This window comes from Amblyomma mixtum, chromosome 8 (assembly GCF_055824585.1).
Source record: "Amblyomma mixtum isolate Tamu chromosome 8, ASM5582458v1, whole genome shotgun sequence".
Taxonomy (NCBI): domain Eukaryota; kingdom Metazoa; phylum Arthropoda; class Arachnida; order Ixodida; family Ixodidae; genus Amblyomma; species Amblyomma mixtum.
Genome location: NC_143019.1, coordinates 148451754 through 148469861, shown reverse-complemented (window position 1 = coordinate 148469861; position 18108 = coordinate 148451754). Strand labels below are relative to the sequence as shown.

Genomic DNA, 18108 nt, shown 5'->3' with positions numbered 1-18108 from the left:
CACTCTGTCTTAATCGCCTTCAGGGCCTTGATCATGCTTTTTAAAACATACCGTTACAGTGAACAGGTAAAAAAAATCGGTGTGCACTTGAGCTGTTTCTGTGGGTGCATTTGTGTAGCTCAGTTGGTGTTGGCCACCACAGAGTTCCCACATGTGCAGAATTGGTCACTCTCTACTTAACGTTAACAGATGGCAGCAGTGAGTCCTCATTCATGCCAGCAGAGTGGCTAAGCACTGCACACGCAGGGATGGTGCGATTCTCTTCTCGCACAGCTGGCGTGACTCTCCTACAAACTGACCCGAATCAGCATCTCAGCTTACCCAAGCTTCCTCCCATTGGCTCAAGCTTGCTCCTCTGAGTTCACGCAAGCTTACCAGAGACACTACCGTGTAACTCGGGTGTCTGCACTTTCTGTTAGTGCCACGCACAAGCCGAGTAATGCTTATAGATTAATACTCGATATAGCCAAATTTCAGAATGCAGAATTTCGCCAAAAACACATGCAAGAGCAGCGATGCCAACTCAGGCAACCCTCACTAGAGAAAAGAGAAGTGCAAAAAAAATCAAGTTAGGTTGGCTTCTCCACACAGCATGCAATTGCCCCGCACAAGCTAGGGTTATTACGGCCGTGTTGGGTGGGCCAGTTTCCCCACGGCCGAGGAGCACTGACCATGCGGTCGATCTCGGTGGCAATGTCCGCGCGGGGCAGGCATCCGTCCAGGGGCACACCGCGGGTGCTGTTGCGGTGCCACCGGGAGGCCAGGTGGCGGGACCCGTACAGGGAGTCGCTCGAGCTCCACCGCACAAAGGCCTCCTCCCCGTCGAAGAAGACGAGCTGCAGGGTGAGGCCGCCACCCTGGGCACAGGCAAAGATGCTGTCCTTCTACGCCCAAGCGATAACATCTGCAGGCGCAAGACGTACGTCCCCCAACTAAAGGGGCTCTTAGAATGGCCACACCAATGGCGACTCACAGACACCATTTAGACAATGCATCACGAAAGTTTGCCTTGCCGTTATGAACATTCCACTTACTGCGAACACCAGGGTGTAACAAACAAACGGTGTGTGATGGCCATTTTTTCAAAACTGGTGCTTTGATTGAAGATGAGCACTCTATGCAAGTAGCAGGAGAAACACATGATGCAGGGTTGACATCGCCGAGCACAGGTTTTAGATAAGTCTCATTCATATCTTTTAAATAAAATTCGACACACTATGAGGCCAGTTTAAGCCTTCCTTTCTAAGCAGCCAAGCACCTTCTCATAACTACAGTGCATTTGACGGAACAGAGAAGAGGACACACTCTGTGACGCACTGTAGTTATGCAAGTCAAAAACCAGCTCCCTCAACATGAGTTGTTTTCCAGTTTATGGGGGAACCAAACCAGTAGTGAGGAGCTGCTACACACAGCTTTCTTCCCTTCCTACCAGCATGCAAAATGCCCAGCAAACTCCCCTAAATATTTTTCCTGTGAAGGCAAAAGAAATGTCGGGTTACTTTTTAAAATGCTTAGTTCTGGGACTAAGTCTCATCTCAAAGGGCAGCGCATCTGCATAAATTCTTGAAGGTATTGGTGAGCGTTATCAAAATACGGAAAAAGGACGAACACACAGGATGAAGCGCTTTCCAACAACTGTTTAATCTCTAAAGAAACATGACTATATACACATATTGACGTCATATCAAACACAGAAGAGGGAGGGGCGCACGCGCTGACAAGAATGAAGGAAAAGGAAAAAAGAAGGAAAAGGGGGGGGGGGGGGAAACGGGAAAGAAGAAACAGGAAAAACAAACAACAAGTGCTTTTACAACAGCCGAAGATCACTATTCTTGAGGTAGGTTAATTCAGTTCCCCCTAACATCACTGAAGGCAAGCTGACCCATTGCTTATCTGGAGCAACGCGCATTGCGAAAGCTTCGATAATTACCTTATTAATTATTTGTAATTACCGATAATTACATCTATTACCTTGCTGGCATCTCATTGCGCACACTGTAAATGCACACCACAGCTAAAAAAACACCAAGGTAATAGGTTGGGCTAGAAACAGACGGGAACGAGAAATTATCGAAGCTTTCGCAATGCACATTGCTCCAGGTAAGCAATGGGTCAGCTTGCCTTCGGTGACGTTAGGGGGAACTGAATTAACCTACCTCAAGAATAGTGATCTTCAGCTGTTATAAGCGCACATGTTGTTCGTTTTTCCTGTTTCTTTTTTCCCATTTCCCCCCCCCCCCCCCCTTTTCCTTCTTTTTTCCTTTTCCTTCATTCTTGTCAGTGCGTGCACCCCTCCCTCTTCTGTGTTTGATATGACGCCAATACGTGTATATAGTCATGAAAGCGCTTCGTCCTGTGTGTTTGTCCCTTTTCCGTATTTTTACAGCGCTCACCAATACCTTCAAGAATGCATCTCCAACCGGCCCCAGTGGCAGCTCCTGTGGCACATCTGTGTAAGGAGTCCTCCACGCACCCGTCGCTTCTGCTCCTTGAGCTTGTCGTCCAGCACCGCAGCCAGGTAGAGGAGCTGGGCACAGGGCACGGCCGAATCGGTCGCACCCAGGAACTCACCATATTTGGGGATCTGCAACCACAGAGGGAAACAGAAACCACACGTTCATTGGAAACAAATGGCAGTCCAAGAAGCTCCCCACAGACGGCCCCAAATTTAAAACAAAATAGGCATAACCTCGAAGGGACATCACTTCTATTGGAAGTGAACACACTGACCAAGTCAAAGTAAAAATGACTCTGTTCACAGTGAGGTGCACTAAAGAGGAATCTGAACTTGTATTTTTACTACGAAAACTCGATCTACACGTTCCAAGTATTCTTAGAAACTGTCCAAAAAACTGGAAATTGTCCTGCGCGGACAATATACTTAATTTAAATCGAATCAAGAATCCTGGCTCCCGCCTTTTTTTGAACTCACCGCTGACGGTGGGAGGAGGAGTCAACCAACCTTTCAGCCAGTCCCGTGGCGGCTTGTTGTGGAAGAATAGTCCACATTTATTCATGACACCCATGACACCTGGTGAAGAAAGCAGCGTTGAGATGAATGACGCGTCGGCTCTGCGAGGCAGCCACGGACGTTCACTGGAAACCTATCACTTCATCGTCTCCTACACGCTGGCACGTGAGGTGCCGCTACAGGGACCCCCTCCTAGACCTTTGGTCGATAAAAAATAAAGCTCTAGAGATTAAACAACTTGGGAGGGGGGTGAATTAGAGTGATGGGGACACTAAGTACTAACTATTTACACGTATGTACAGTAAGTCCGCGTTCAGGTCGTAGTCTGATGGCTAATCCGGAAAAATCGAAATTGAAGTTCAGGAGGTGGCGCTTGAGTGAAATGTAGAGGTCGGCCAGTGGGTACCGCTGTCCTGAGAAGTAAGGCAGAAGTCGTTATGGGGGCAGGCGCAGAGTCGGCAGCACATATGTCGGATGATGGAAGGCAGAGCGGGGTTGGCAGCAGCGGATGTGGACTGTATTTTGTCAGAAAACTCAGCACGCACAAACCTTTGCGTCTCTGGCAAAGCCTGGCGGACAAAAGCTGGCGAGACGGTGCAGGTCTGGTTTTGCAGCGGCTTGCACTCTGCGCTGGTGGTGGCCGACGCCGGGGCAGAGAGGCTGGGAGCGTCGCCACAGTGGAGGTCCTTGAGGTAGAGAGATGTGCACGACATGCGTGGGGCTGCGAATGATAGGTGCCCTTTGGATGTTGTGGTCGTGAAAAGTGGAGGCTGTGATCCACCACCTCAATCGAACAATGCGCACGTGTGTGTGTGTCATTTCTTCGTGTGTCCGTGTTTCTTCCTTTAAATGCATTACCAACTAGCCTGGAACCTTGCTCTTCCAAACAATGCGTCGGTGGGCGTGGACCGTGACGTCACCTGCTGAAGGATGCAGATGACAGAACACTGGAGGCAGGCATTTGGCGTTGCTGTGGAACGGGCCTCTCGAGCTGCCAGGCAGTGTGAGCCCCTTTTGGTGGCAAGGATTCCACTTCGCAGCTACGGTTGAACGCAGGAGACGCTGGGATACAGGAGTCCGTAGATGTCTCACCGTTGTGTGGAAGAAACTCAGCGATTGAGGCACAAAGGTGTGGTGAGGGGCCATGAGCTTGGTGAGAATCCGGCGGCACCAGCTCCTGAGACGCACATGCCAACGGGTCTGCGGTGGTAGTCCGAAGGGATTGCGTCGGGACGCAGAAGGACTGCTCACGAGACTGCAGTGGCTGCGCTTGCACCGTCTCGGTACGCAGAAAATGCGGTGGTCGTGCGAGCGCGAAACCATAGTGCCTGATGACGGCCGCCTTCAAGTCATCGTATAGCATGGGCCCAAGAGGTGGCAAGGTGAGATGCTGGAACAGGCCATACAGAAGACGCTCCTTGGCGAGGTAGAAGCGGATGGCTCGGCTTGAGGCGCCATGAATGTAAAAATGGGAGTCAAGCGGGTGGGTCATTGATGTAACAGGCGCTAAGCCGTGCAGCTCAGGGAAGTCAGTCTGACTGCAAGGCATTAGCCTTGGCTGGATGGGGCCGAGTGCGACACGGCCATGGCGCCGCAGGTAGCGAAGGAATGGCTGTGTAGGGGAAGTCGGCGTGGTTGCTTGCTTCGAATGTCCGGAAGTCCGCGGTCGCCAGTTGTCACTGCAGTCACCAGCGGCGAAGGGACAGCGCAGAGACCGCGCTGGAGGGTGCGTCACCGGGCATGGTGGAGGCGTTGTCGTCGGCGTTGGCCATGGTGGGAGCGGGTGTTCCAGTAGTAGAAAGCGATGGCCAGGTGACCGCCGCGTCAGCTCTGCGAGGCAGCCATGGACGTTCACTCGAAGTCTGGCACGTGAGGTGGCGCTCCACTGCCATCGGCGGAGAGATACTCAGCGATCAGCGAAAGCAAAGATCAGAACAGGGCGCACAGGAGCAGCCACAAATAATAACGGAACAACAAAAACAAAATTGATTAAGTGACCAAAGATTGCATGTGGCAACCTATGTCCTGTTAAGATTGGGGTCATCAGGAAGCCACTAGCACCCACGTTTCTCCAGGATGGTTCCGTATATTTATTTCCATGGGCCTAATTTGCAGCTGCATTGTCTCTGAATGAATCTATTTATTCCCGGAAGCCTAAAAACGAAACAAAAGCGAAAGCAAGGCCACCACGCAGCCGCCTGAAAGGCACCAAATGCCTTAGCTGACTCCTCCTACCGTCAGCAGTGAGTTCAAAAAAAGGCGGGAGCCAGAACGTTTGATCCGATTTAAATTAGGGAAATCGGCCTCACAGGACAATAATTTCAAGTTTCTAAGGATGCTCAGAACAAGTAGATTGAGTTCCCGTGGTAAAAAGATGAGTTCAGATTCCTCTTTAGTGCACCTTTAAAAAGACAAGAGATTGAAATTGAAATGCACAGCATATGACGTTATGCAGGTGGGTGGCATCATCCGAGTGACTATTCTGAATTTTGTGACTATTTTAGATTGACAAAGATGTATTTCGGAGTGCTTTTATATCTGCATGCATGAATTTTAAACATATGTAAGTATGTAAGATGCTGTATAACCATTTCTTGTTGCTTTCGCCCTTCCTGCTTGGACCAAAAAGGTCTGCAGTATCATGTAAATAAATAAATAAATAAACAAGCAGGTGTTTCGTCAACCAGCAGAAGATGTGGAAGTGCACATATCAATATTTCCAGGTACAGGCAAATATTTTGCCTGCAAATGCAATTCGAAGAGTAATTGGTAGTGTTTATTTCAGTCAACAAGAAAACAGGAGGAAGAGCTGTTGCAGCGAATCAATATCTTAAAAAAAAACAGCAAAACTTATTGCGAATCAAGTCAAACATTTTCAGATACAAACAATGCTGTATTTACACGATTTTACGCCGACCTGTTTTTTTTTTTACTTGAAGATCCGCAGTAGGGGGGGGGGGGGGGGGGGCGTCAACTTAGAATTGAAACCAAAACATGGCACCATAAATAAAGGCAAGACAAATGAGATATCAGAGATGCTACGGCATGGTTGTAATTTTATTCTACCCAGCATGACTAGAACAAGCTCCACACAAATATAAACTGTGGCAGAGTACAAACACCTACACGTATTACCTACACGCACCTACACATTGCCTACACGCATTTCTCTCCGGCATTTGATAGCATTTGCATGACACATTTCCTTCCTTGTGAATCTCTGGAACATGTGGAGGTGCGATTTTTTTTTTACTGCACAAGTACGCCCTGCGGCATACACGTGTGCAGACCGGTGGTGGCTAGAAATGCCAACAAGGCCCAGATTCGAGTGTCTGGTGGTCGGCTGGGGTGGAAACCCCAAGTGTCCCTCCCAGGGGCAAGTTAGCAGAAAGTGATCTAACGCTGCAACAGATGCGGGGGGGGGGGGGGGGGGGGCAGTTCAGAAACGGGGTCTGTGAGGACCTGACCGCAGACGTCAGCGCAGCACCTACCCGGATTCTCCTGAACGCCACCTCCTCTCCGCGAGTTAAGGGTGACGACAGTGTCTAACTCACCTGTTTATCACTGTAAATGCAAGGATTGAAATTTTTAGGCGGTCATGTTAAATGCCTGGACAGTTTTTACGTGCAGGAGTCCTTCCCCTGTCTTCTTTGATCCCTCAGTGGTGCCATTAAAAAAAAATAGCCGTTATTACAACATTCAGTCGGAAGTTTACGCCGTTGTGTTCTTCTCTTCGTTTCATATTCCTCGCGCAGTTTTATTTTTCATTCATTATCACTGGCAGGTTTGGGCGTTTCGCCCAGCGCTACCATGTATAGTGACGGCTGCTGAAGGACTCGCGTGCAGCCCGTGTGCGCCTAGCCCCTTCGCAGCTAGATAAAGTTTGACATGTGTCAGTGAACTTAAATTGCACATGCCTACAGTGAATCGCACATGCAAAAATTACCCATGAAAAGCTAGTGCATGGCTCTTATTGTCAACATTACACCAGTGCCGTACGCGCTACCTCGCTGTCACAGCTCGTATCTGAGCTACAAAAAAATAACATCATTCACGTTTATAAACCAGGAAACTCGTGAACAAACAGAATCCTGCTACATGCTTTGTGGATTTCAAAGTGAAAACCCCCTATCAAGCTACACGTGCAATGCCATTTCGGAGTACATACCAGATGAATCAACCTTGACGGCTTGCGCATCTTGCCACAGCTGACTGCTTCCGATAATCATTCAGCGACACGTCCCACAGAAGCGGCTGCTTCTCGATCAACAGCTCGCAGAATAACGCTCACTGAGAGATCAACAGACGCAGCAGCACTCCCAAACCAAGTGAAAACCTCTGGTTCAGTTTAGAACGGCTTCCACTACGTCTTTTCCTGTGCTGTCACACCTCTGAATTCTATTGGCTCGTTGGAAGCCTGCCGCAACCCCCGCTCTGCGACGGGAGCGGCGTGCCCTTCTGTCGCAGTGTGGCTGAAATCGCAATGCGCTGTGGCAAGAATTGCATCATGTGAAATGGGGCCTGCCTTTGCGTCCGTCCTCCTTTTGTTTCTGCACTGCAAGCCACTAGGCATACACTGCAACATGAGGCAGTGCACAGGGAGAGGAGGATTGAGGGGACAGGCACCATGGAGTCGTAGTGACAGGCCAGCACGAGTCGGTGGCAGGCGGCCGGGTCCAGGGTGGCCACGACGTTGCTGAAGGCCCGGCTGCCCAAGGGCGTGGTGGCCTGGAAGGCGTCCTCCTCCACGTGCCAGCCCAGGCCCTCCAGGGAGGAGCGCACAAAGTGGCGCACCCGTGCATGCCCCTCGCTGCCCACCGTGCGGGGCACCAGGATGCGGCGCAGCACATCGTGGAACGTCTCCCGATCCTGCACGCTCAGCTCGGCCGTGTACAGCAGCTGCTCGTGCACCAGGGGCCGCAGGTCACGCACCCACTGCAATGCACCATCATTCTGCTGGACACCACTCTGACACAAGCGCAAGGAGGGGGTTTAACGTCCCAAAGTGACTCAGGCCGCAGTTTCGACCACCTGTGGTTCTTAACGTGCACTGACATCGCACATTATATGGGTTCGAGCACACTGGCCAGGATCGAACCTGCGTCTTTCGGGCCAGTAGCCAAGCGCCATAACCACTGGGCCACCGCAGCAACTCCACATAAAGACTCTTTATGGGGGATGTGCTGTTGTGAATCAGCCCAGAGATGCAAACCTAGGTTTTGTACTAGACCTAGTTTTTTAAGGTATGATAATCTCGCAGACCCGTGCACACCCATAGACTAAGAAAGACCACGCTACTAAGCGACAGATCTGCAAAAGGCACATCCTGTCGGACCCCAAGGTTTTACGTGACAGTACTTTGAGTATATTCACGGTTCAAGAAGCTTTCTTTTCGAGGGTGTTTATGTAAGCAATGTGACCTTTCTGTCAAAAGTTACGCCTAAAAGTTATGTTCTTGTTTTATGGCAGTACGGTTTCATTAGGTGCAAGGTGAGATCAATCTGCAGGCCCTTTTTGAGCAAGAAAAGCACAGCAACCATTTTTTGTGGGGAAAACTTGAATACATTTCTGTCTGCCAAGATCATTAGTTTGTTTAATGTGAGTTGCATCTGCCTCTCACATGTTGATAAGCTGTGGAATATGCATGGAATTTAAACATCATCGACATAGATGGAATAAATAATGGACTTTGGAATGAATTTAGACATGGAATACATTTTACAATAAAGAGCATAGTACTTAGAACACACCGCTGCAGTAATCCATTCTCCTTAATGAATTTTCTGTATATGTTAGAACCTAGGCATACAAGAAATGAATGGTCAGACAGAAAATCTTTCAAGCAATTAAGAATCCTGCCATGGACACCTAGGTCTGCTAGGTTGCAAAGAATTCTAAACCTCCACGAGGTATCGTAAGCTTTTGCCATGTCAAAAAAATACTGCCACACAGTGTTCTGTGTGCACTAACACTTGGTGGACTTTGTTTTCAAGGTGGATGAGACTGTCATTTGGAGAACACGCTTTCATAAGTCCACATTGCCGGGCGTCAAGAAGTTCATGTGATTCAATAATAAATGTTAATCTAATGAAAGCCAAGGTGTGATGAAATCTTGTCTAGTCGGGGAATGGGTTCATTTTGCACCGTGAAATGTTAACTCCGAGCAAAGGTTTGGGTCAATGGATGACCATGTAAGCCACAGAAATCCAGGCTCTAGATTCTTTCAACACTCTACCCAAAATGTTCCTGCGTTACATTAATTTTTTTGCACCATCAAGAACGCACTCGCGGCCTTCAATAGCTCAGCCATGCATATGCGCCACCCAGGGCTGTGCTGCTCACAAAGCACAACACCTGTTCAACATGCTCCCTTCTAAGCAAGATGGGCTTCTAAGTTCCCTTCACGATTTCACACCTTCATGTGAAATGATGTCCACTCATCTTATTCTAGTCAGGACAGAGATGACTGCTCCTCTCTCAGCCTGGTCTGACTTCCACTGTTGTCCACTGCTTTCAGGGCCCCTCTGAAGGTGCCAGCCATGTTGGGAATGATTGCATGCACTATAGTGGTGGGCGCAGCTACCTGCCACTGGCACTGTACTGCAGAATATGCTCAATTTGGGCACGATCAGGATAACACGGGAGGGAGAGAGACGAGCGCTCCCTCCCCTCCTCCTGTGTTATTTCCCAGAAGGTGTCGCTACACCAGCTGGCCCAACAGTTTCAATTTGGACGCTGTGTGGGCCTGTCTGAAGCCGGTTTTGTGGGGTGGTGTGAGCAACCTGGCAGTCAGTGGATGGGCAGGAAGGAATACACACACCAACAACCATCAGCAGCACCCAAACACATGTGCAGCATCAGGAGCTCTGTAACTTTGGAATATTCATTTTTGGCATAGAAGCCAAGCCAAGTACCAAGTCAACCACATGTTCGACAAATGTAAACAAACAAAATGTCTGACACGGCGGCATGCGCAGGAGTGTGGAAATGGCTTCCAAAAGGCCCAGCTACATCTTTAAGCAGCACTTCCGAGCTAAACGAACATGGAACGCCAACCGGCCAGAAACACGCAACCCAAACTGACCGACGGTCGCGGGAAGGGCCCTGCTGTGCACTCGCCGCTGCTGCTAACCCCGAGAGTGTGAACCGGTTCACACCAATTTTTAGCAGAACTAAATAAATACAATTTCTGACTTTGGCAGCGCGCTCATTATTTTTTCACGTCGCTTGTTTCTGCTGCTTACCTGGTGTCCAGAGTAGGCATTCAGTTCGAGATCGAATACGAATGAATTCCCCAAACTCATTTGATGGCGAATGACATTCGAACCTAATGACATTAAATGTTCCCGTGTAGGAGCCCATCAATGACATTAGAAGCCAATGTCATTCAATGAGAATGACATTAAATTTGCTAGTCTGACAGGGGTATAAGAAATGCCAAAGCATGAAAGCGTTTAACCCTACAGGCAGAATAGAACTGACAAAGCTATCAAAGTTAATAAACAAACACTATTCGGTATTGTACTGAACATTTCGTACCAACAAGAAAGGTGAAAAAAATGTCAAAATCCACGGATTAAGAGAGAAATGATACACACCAGCCGCAAACTAAAACAAATGCGAAAAAAGGCAGGCAAATACAAACCTTCCACAATTTAAAGCGCAATTTAGCTGAGAAAATTAAGAATGCAAAAAAGCACTATTTCAATGCAATGCTTCCCGAGTTTTTTAAAAAGTGATCCATCTAAACTTTGGGGTTATCTCACCCAAGGCAAGGAACTTGGGTTAAATGAAGAGAGAGGCACCCCTACTCAACCCCAGCTCAGGCACGGGGGGGGGAACCACCTCTTGGTTCTTCGAGGCTTCAAGTTGTTCTTCGAAGGAGAGACTCCCCCTCATTGCCAGATTTTAGTGTCCCTCTCTGGGCGCCTTGTTTACATCCGTCTATGCTAAGGACAGCCACTGGTAGGTCAGTCGCAGAAAAAAAGCAAATCACAAGCGCCTTCAATGAGCATGTTCAAACTGTTCTTTTCATCTAGCGGGCAACATAACCTCTCACAAAACAGATGTACAGTCGGGGACAAAAGTCTCCGGACCACGTCTTCCTCAAACGAAGCTTATAGCTCTACTATCAGTCAGCGGCTGGAGACTGCACTTGTGGAGATGAAAGAACAAAAATTTAACTTTTACCTCCACAAGTGTGGCCTCCAGCCGACGACCAATAGCAGTGCTATCGGCTTCGTTAGAGGAACACGTGGTCCGGAGACTTTTGTCCCCGACTGTACCTGCCGTAGCAGCTGATGGAGTCCTGGCTTTGTTATGTAAACGCAATGAAAAGAAAAGTCCAGGTCCAGATGGCCTTCACGATACGTTCTTAAAATGCTACGCAGCTCATGTTGCACCTTTCCTGGCAAAGATTTTTTAGGCTTCTTCTCTACAGACCAGCAGAGCTGGTTGGAACACAGCTCGTGTCGTACCACACAAAAAAGGAGATAAATTCACAGTATCTAACTACAGACCAGTATCAATTACATGCTGCAAGCTATTAGAGCATATACTGGCAGGTTATATTAAGGCCTCATACTGTCGTTAGCAGCCGTGCCGCCAGATTTGTCCACATTTAGTTAGGCATCACTACTTAAAAAAGAACTGCGTCGAGGCTGGGAATCGAACCAGGACCTTTGGCATTTGAAGTGGAGACGCTACTACTCCACCACGAAGGCTCAGGGTTTGAGCAAGAATAAAGGCGCATCTAGTGAATGCATGGGTTTCATAAATAAAATAAAGGAATTAAAAAATAAAATGAAAAAACGAAATGTGAAAAAAAGAAACAGTGCACCAGGAAACGCTTTCACCTTGCAGCACTTTAGAGAGCCAAAGTGCCCTTTTTTACTCTCATCACCCCACCAACACAGATTCAGGAAAGGGATGTCCACTGTTACGCAATTAGTAACAACTATACATGAATTAGCAGGGACACTTGATGACTCTGATCAAGTTGACGTGCAGCTGTTAGACTTCTGCAACGCATTCGATAAAGCTAAGCATGGCAAATTACTCTAAGTTAGAATGCACTGGACTTCCTAATTATATCGTTAAAGGGAGACTGAAGCACTTTTTTTGAAAATCGGGCTGGCAGCGGCATGCTGTATACTGGAATATCGCATCCAAATAAGGCAAAAACAAGCGCGAATTGCCTTTTTTAGCCGAAATATGCGGCCTGTGCCGCGGGGCACGCCGCGCGGCGCGCCGCCGCCCGTGATTGGTCAAGAGAGGTCGTGACGTCACTTTGAGGACTGGAGAAGCTGCCGATGCAGATCCGGCTCTGCGTTGAGTGCAGATCGCAGCTTTCCGTGTCATTGTAAAAGCGAATACGGCGACTATTTTTTTTTACTGACCTCCGAAGAAAAGGATACTACAGTTTGCTCATTCCACGTATCGCCTGAAACCAAAAAAGACACAAGCAAAAAATTCTACGCCTAGCACAAGCATACGCAAGCGTCAAAGACGCGATGCAGACCATGCGTAAAAGGTGCCAGCACAACCTCGGCTCGTATTCTCGGAAAGGAAGGGGTGCGAACAATACTCAAGTCAATTACCACCACCGGACGCCTCCTGGCTCGCCCGGAAGAGCGTCATCCTAAAGAAAAGGCCCAAAGCACTGTGTACAAAAAATCCTGTTCTCAGTACCCGGCGTTGCAGGTTGGGGCAAGAAAGTATTTCAAGGAAACGATGAAGGAGCACAAAGTTGGTGTCAAAATTAGCGAAGCGCAGTGGCCAAGCACTGCGAGGCATGTGACCACAAGATAGTGACGCAATCATGGTGCGCTGGAAACCAAGCCAAATACGCGCACAAGGCTGCTGCTTCACTCATGGTGCATTCAGCAGATGCCAGAAAATATTAATCGCTGCCTCGGAAACGTTCGCCCTTCCTAGATTTGCAGTTTAGGTTCAGTGAAGTAGTTGCCAACTATATGTGTGTTTAAAAGCCAAGCTAGCTGCAACTCGCCCGCTGCCACAACTTGATGAAGAAACCGAGTAAGGTTGCGGTGTTTTCTTGCAAAAACTCGGTTGGCATTCATTTCTCTCATAAATTTGCATCCGAAATCATCGTCGAATGCTCTCATTTTATTTGCTTAGCTACGATTAAACGAGATGCCGCATATGAAGAGCTTCGATGCTTGCTTGCTTTGCTTTATTGTGCTTTGCTCTGCTTGCTTGCTTGCTTGGACACGTCGAACGGAGTACAAAATCACTAACCGAGCCTTGCTGAGCACGTCTCAGGTGGTCTGGCCGAACCTAAGCTAAGGAGAGCGACACATGCTTGAGCCTCTATAAGGTTTCTTAATGGGCTAAGTGAGCATGTTTCTACTTTTAAAAGAGGCGCTTCTTCGGAATGGTGACACGCCTGTCATGCGGGAGGAAATCGAAAGAACTGTGTCATGGTTCAGCCGCACCTTTTCGACAGAAATCTCCAGAGGTCACATTAGGGACAAGATCTGCATGTAGCCGCTCTTATGGAAGTGCTTCGAGCAGAGTAGGCTTGCTTTGGACGGCTTGAATTCTTCGTCACAGCAGCGAGCGCTTGCGCTGCGAGCTTTTGATCTTGCTAAAAACAGTGGAAGACGACACAGTCTCGGCCGTATTTGTTCATGGACACGAACGCAGAGTACTACCTCGTGTTGATTCTGATTCTCAAGGTCGGTTGACACGCTTTGTACGTCACAACGCACGCAGCACGAGAAACAACGCGCGTGTGAAAGCTCGCTCGGGTGCGCCAAAGTATCCCTGGCTCCACAACGTGACGTCACGTTGGCCGACATGGGCGAGGTTTCCCTCTCCACTGTTCTCCTCTCCTACGCTTGCGCGGGGTGCGGGAGATTTGAACATCGCGTTTTTAATTGGTGACTGCGGCACAGTTTTAGCCAAAATTGAAAAAATTTCACAGACGTGATCAGCAATGACACTACTTCAAAACCCTAAAAAATTGGCTGAATCGAAAACCGCCTCGGTATCCCTTGAAGTGGATGAGTTCATATCTCCTGAACAGAGATCAATTTGTAGAAATTAATGGCAATATTTCCGATGTCCTAGCTGTAAACTCCAGGGAGCCACAGGGCCCTCTCCTCCTTTTGATATATATATATTAATGATTTAACTGAAGTAATTCCTGACTCTGTTTCCATTTGACTGTTTTCAGATGTCTGTATAGTTTATAAAAATATATCTTCAGTTGATGATCATGAGCTTCTACTCAAATCCATTTTTTTCCACAGAACAGTGGTGCAAAGATTGCGGCATGGAACTGAACACACAGAAAAGAGTAATGAATAAAAGCAGGTCAGATCTTCTCAGCACTACTTGCACAAAGTATCCAATTTCTATCTTGGTGTCACCAGTAATGCGTCATGCTTCAAATATTTGTTCACCTGCTTTTCCCTGACGTAAACTTAAAAATGCTCCATCCAATCTTGATCTGCCCAGGCTCTTATTTGGGCCAGTTGGTTGCTATAATTCGACATAGTGGCTAGTGCACAAGGAAGACGCACACAAGAAGAAATCCAGACTAGCGTTTGTCCTGTCTGGATTTCTTCTGTGTGCATCTTCCTTGTGCACTAGCCACTATGTCAAGCTTAAACTTCAGTAGAGTTAGTTCTTGGGCTAATTGGTATACTTGATTTAAACTCAGTTTTTCAGCGCAACGGCACACGGCCAAAGAAAAGAAGCAGGAAGAGAAGAAAGACGGACACAGCGCTGACTGTCAACTGCTTATTTAGGGACGCACACACAGCTTAAATGCACTCAGACCAGCGCAGGCGCACACCGTGCAAGGTAAACAGGAAAAAACTCATTTCACATCTTTATCGCAAAAACTTTGATAGGAACATCTTTTCTGCAGCGTACAGAAGAACTGAAATATCGCTGACACATTCTGACCCTGCTCTCTGAATACAATGTGCCTCTATAGTTTCACGGGTTGTTTTTGATTTGCTTGTGCTCAGAATCCTCACTCCCAAAAACACCGGTGCACAATCCTTGTGCAAGTAGGGCAGTGCTCGACAAGGTTAGCACCTTCCCCATTCCTTATGCGTGCTCCCCGAGCCGGTCGTTGACGCAGCGCCCAGTTTGCCCGATGTACGGGCAGGGACAGTGGAGTGTGCAGCATCTAAGTGGCCACTTATTTTCGTACAGGTTAGTCCCAACACTGCGGTGCTGTTTTCCTTGACATATTTGCTGTTGCTTCTGCTGCTCTGGTTGCTTCTCACTGATCATGCCTTCCTGTGCTGAACTAGGCAAATGGATCGACGACATCGAGTTGAGGCTTAGTAATCAAGCCGATCAAATTTCCAATAATGTTCTACTTTGGGCGTTGACATTGCTAGCATCAAAACTGAGCTTTACCAAGTAGTAGAGAGTGCATCATTTTTGAATGACCTGGTTGAGAAACTTAAAAGCGAAAATGCCACTCTAGCTGCTATCTCTAGTGTTAAATTTTTAAAAAATCGAGCCCAATTGGATCCCCTACCACTATGAGAGAAACACCCTCGCCTATCTCTTTTTGACAAACTTTATCATCCCAATTGTTTGCATGAGAGTAAGCCTCTGCCATTGCCGAGACCACCTTTACAATGCCAAACACCCCTGCTCATCACACGCAATCACCCAGAACCGCAGTTGACAGACATAACCTACCATCTGGCATTGTTACTGAAGTTGACCCCCCCCCCCCCCGATTTCCACAAATGCTTCGTACTTACATCAAGACATACTTTTTTTTATTGCGAAAGCACCCGAGGTGTAACACCGAGCTTGTGTGAAGCTTGACCTTGAGGGTGACCCTGGCCAAACCATAAATAAATATTGCCCCCGGTGGTGCGAACAGATAAGCTCCACCGCACGAGAGCACCCTGCTATCACTGCGGCCGGACTCTTACTTCAGATACTGATGTGTGGGTATTTTGTTGTTTCTACTACTTTTTGTTGCATTCTCACAAACTGTTATTACAGTGTGTTTCAAGTGCCGCCCCCCCCCCAATGTAGTACCCTCTTCTGGAGGACTTTTACGGATATTTGAATAAATAAGTATAATAAATGTAAACAAGGGCCACAGAGCTTGTTCATGCTCGAGGCCACTGACACTCAGCTTGATCACTTTGTCTACGACGCGAGTTCCGATGATAGGCTTACCTCGAACGATCGCTCACACCCGTGCGCAACTGCTTCTACATTACCTGAGATGGCTGTAGCTGCTTCTGGCAACTTATCTCGAAAGTTCGCTGTTAGCTTTCAACTGAGCACGGCCAAAAAGTGGCGGCCATTCTGGTCTGCAACAGCTGCCGAGCATGCCGGTTGCTATCGCAGCAGAGTTGCTCCATTCTTTGCGGGAGCTAAATAAAGGATTCATTCAACTGTTACCTCTGTCTGCTCGTCTGTTGTTCATGGCACTGTCACCCCCACATGACATGAAAGACCAAGACAAATTATGGAAAGGAAATTATTAATCCAACCAAGAATGTTTTGTAGTATAATGTTTTATGGTGCCAGCTCATGGCACTGGAAGCCATGGCAAAGTCAAGATGCTGGATAGTGTCACTGTTGGCAAATTGAAGCAGAGATTTGCGGAAAAAAAGTCCACTAGACCTTTGTGGGCAGATATGAGAGAATGATATTGTTTCAAGAAATGTAGTTAGTCCTTCATAAGGCATGCATACAAATGGTGAAATTGCACTCTCTAGGAATCGAATGACATCACATTTGGTTTTGTATTAAAAAAAGGTACACAGTTGTTCCAATGACTTCATAAAAAGCGAATCCTTCCTGCTGTCTTCTGGACGCATTATGTATTAGAACTAAAAACTGCTGAAAGCTGAACAATTTTTCAATTTTTTTTTTTTTGCCACCATGATAGGTCTCTTAAATGCACTTGTAAAAATGCAAAGAAGCCTATGAGCGAAATTCAAAAATAATTCATGACTTTGCTGCAAAAATATGACACAGAGGTGCATCCGTTTTCCGGCACTTGAAGAAAGTGGCACCAGCTGCCGCACACAGGGGTGAAGGACGAGTAAAATGACTGCGGGGTCCCCACAACATGTGCATTCATGGAATGAAACCACCTCCCCTTTCTTGTGAAAAACATTAGCTGTGGTTTAACTAGTGCTGAACCTGGTGTAGCGGGCAACTAGATGCGGCTTGGTGTCTGCAATGTGGAGTGTAATCTGGACAACTTTGCTATCGGCTTAACTGGAACACCTGTAATTTACACGCTCGCAATTACATTCTTCATGAAGATATGTTTCTAAGACATCTGTGCATTCACTAGATGCGCGCCATCTTCGCCATACATTGGGGTCTCAGTGGGTGTCACATGACGGCACCAGCACTGCATGCCATGCCCGAAGGAAATTCCCCAGAAACATACTTCGCTACTCACTTAATTGGGATATCTGCAATTTGCACACTCATAATTAAATTATTCATGCATATCCCGAAGATATGCTTCTTAGACATCTGTGCATTCACTCCCGTAGCAGAGCGGAAGCCTCCCCGTCTCGCATGCCGGAGGCCCAGATTCGATTCCCACCAAGCTGTAAGGTGGGATTTATTCGGCGGAGAAGCCTCTCAACGGGAGCAGGGCCAAGAGGGTCAGCTGGTCCAGCTGGGAGTGTGCACCAGGCAATGGCTTGCGCGCATGCCCGTCATCTTCCTTGCATTGTTTCGATTAATTAAGGTCGCTTCAAGGTCATATCTGTGCCATAACATGACGGTTTGTATGCGAGAAGTCCAGCTTTCGCCACAAATGCTCGGAATGAATAATATGAGGGGGGACCCAAACAAAAAACAAATTTTTTGTATAAAAGCTTTGTTAACTTCTGCACAAAATTCCTTCAGTCACCTTCAAAGTACTCTCCATAAAATGCGATGCACTTGTCAAGTCTTTTTTCCCACTGTTTGAACCATCTTCAACTTTGACACCGTCCGGCACCCTTTGCGAAGCCGTTTGTACGGCCTCCCCACCACTTCCCTTTTAACTGCATTCTCGGAAAGGTCTGGTGAGGGTGGCGAACATCCCCAAGAAGTCACTCGTAGGGCCGTGCGTGTGCGGGGGTGATGAAGGAACTTGATCGCCAAAGTTC

General features: G+C 47.7%; 1 protein-coding gene across 4 annotated transcripts in view; it reads right to left on the bottom strand.

Moving 5' to 3' along the window:
* The window catches only part of LOC149334770 (glutaminyl-peptide cyclotransferase-like), an 84448-nt gene that overhangs the window by 30311 nt on the left and 36029 nt on the right, over positions 1–18108 (bottom strand). For 3 of the 4 annotated variants that reach the window (XM_089555388.1, XM_089555387.1, XM_089555389.1), the window contains 3 exons: positions 7598–7906; positions 2474–2584; positions 672–857 (listed from right to left, as the gene is read on the bottom strand). In XM_089555388.1, the coding sequence (XP_089411514.1) occupies positions 672–857; positions 2474–2584; positions 7598–7906 (606 nt within the window). Of the gene's footprint in view, positions 1–671; positions 858–2473; positions 2585–7496; positions 7907–18108 lie in introns of all 4 variants that reach the window. The other variant, XR_016284824.1, reaches the window with a different exon arrangement.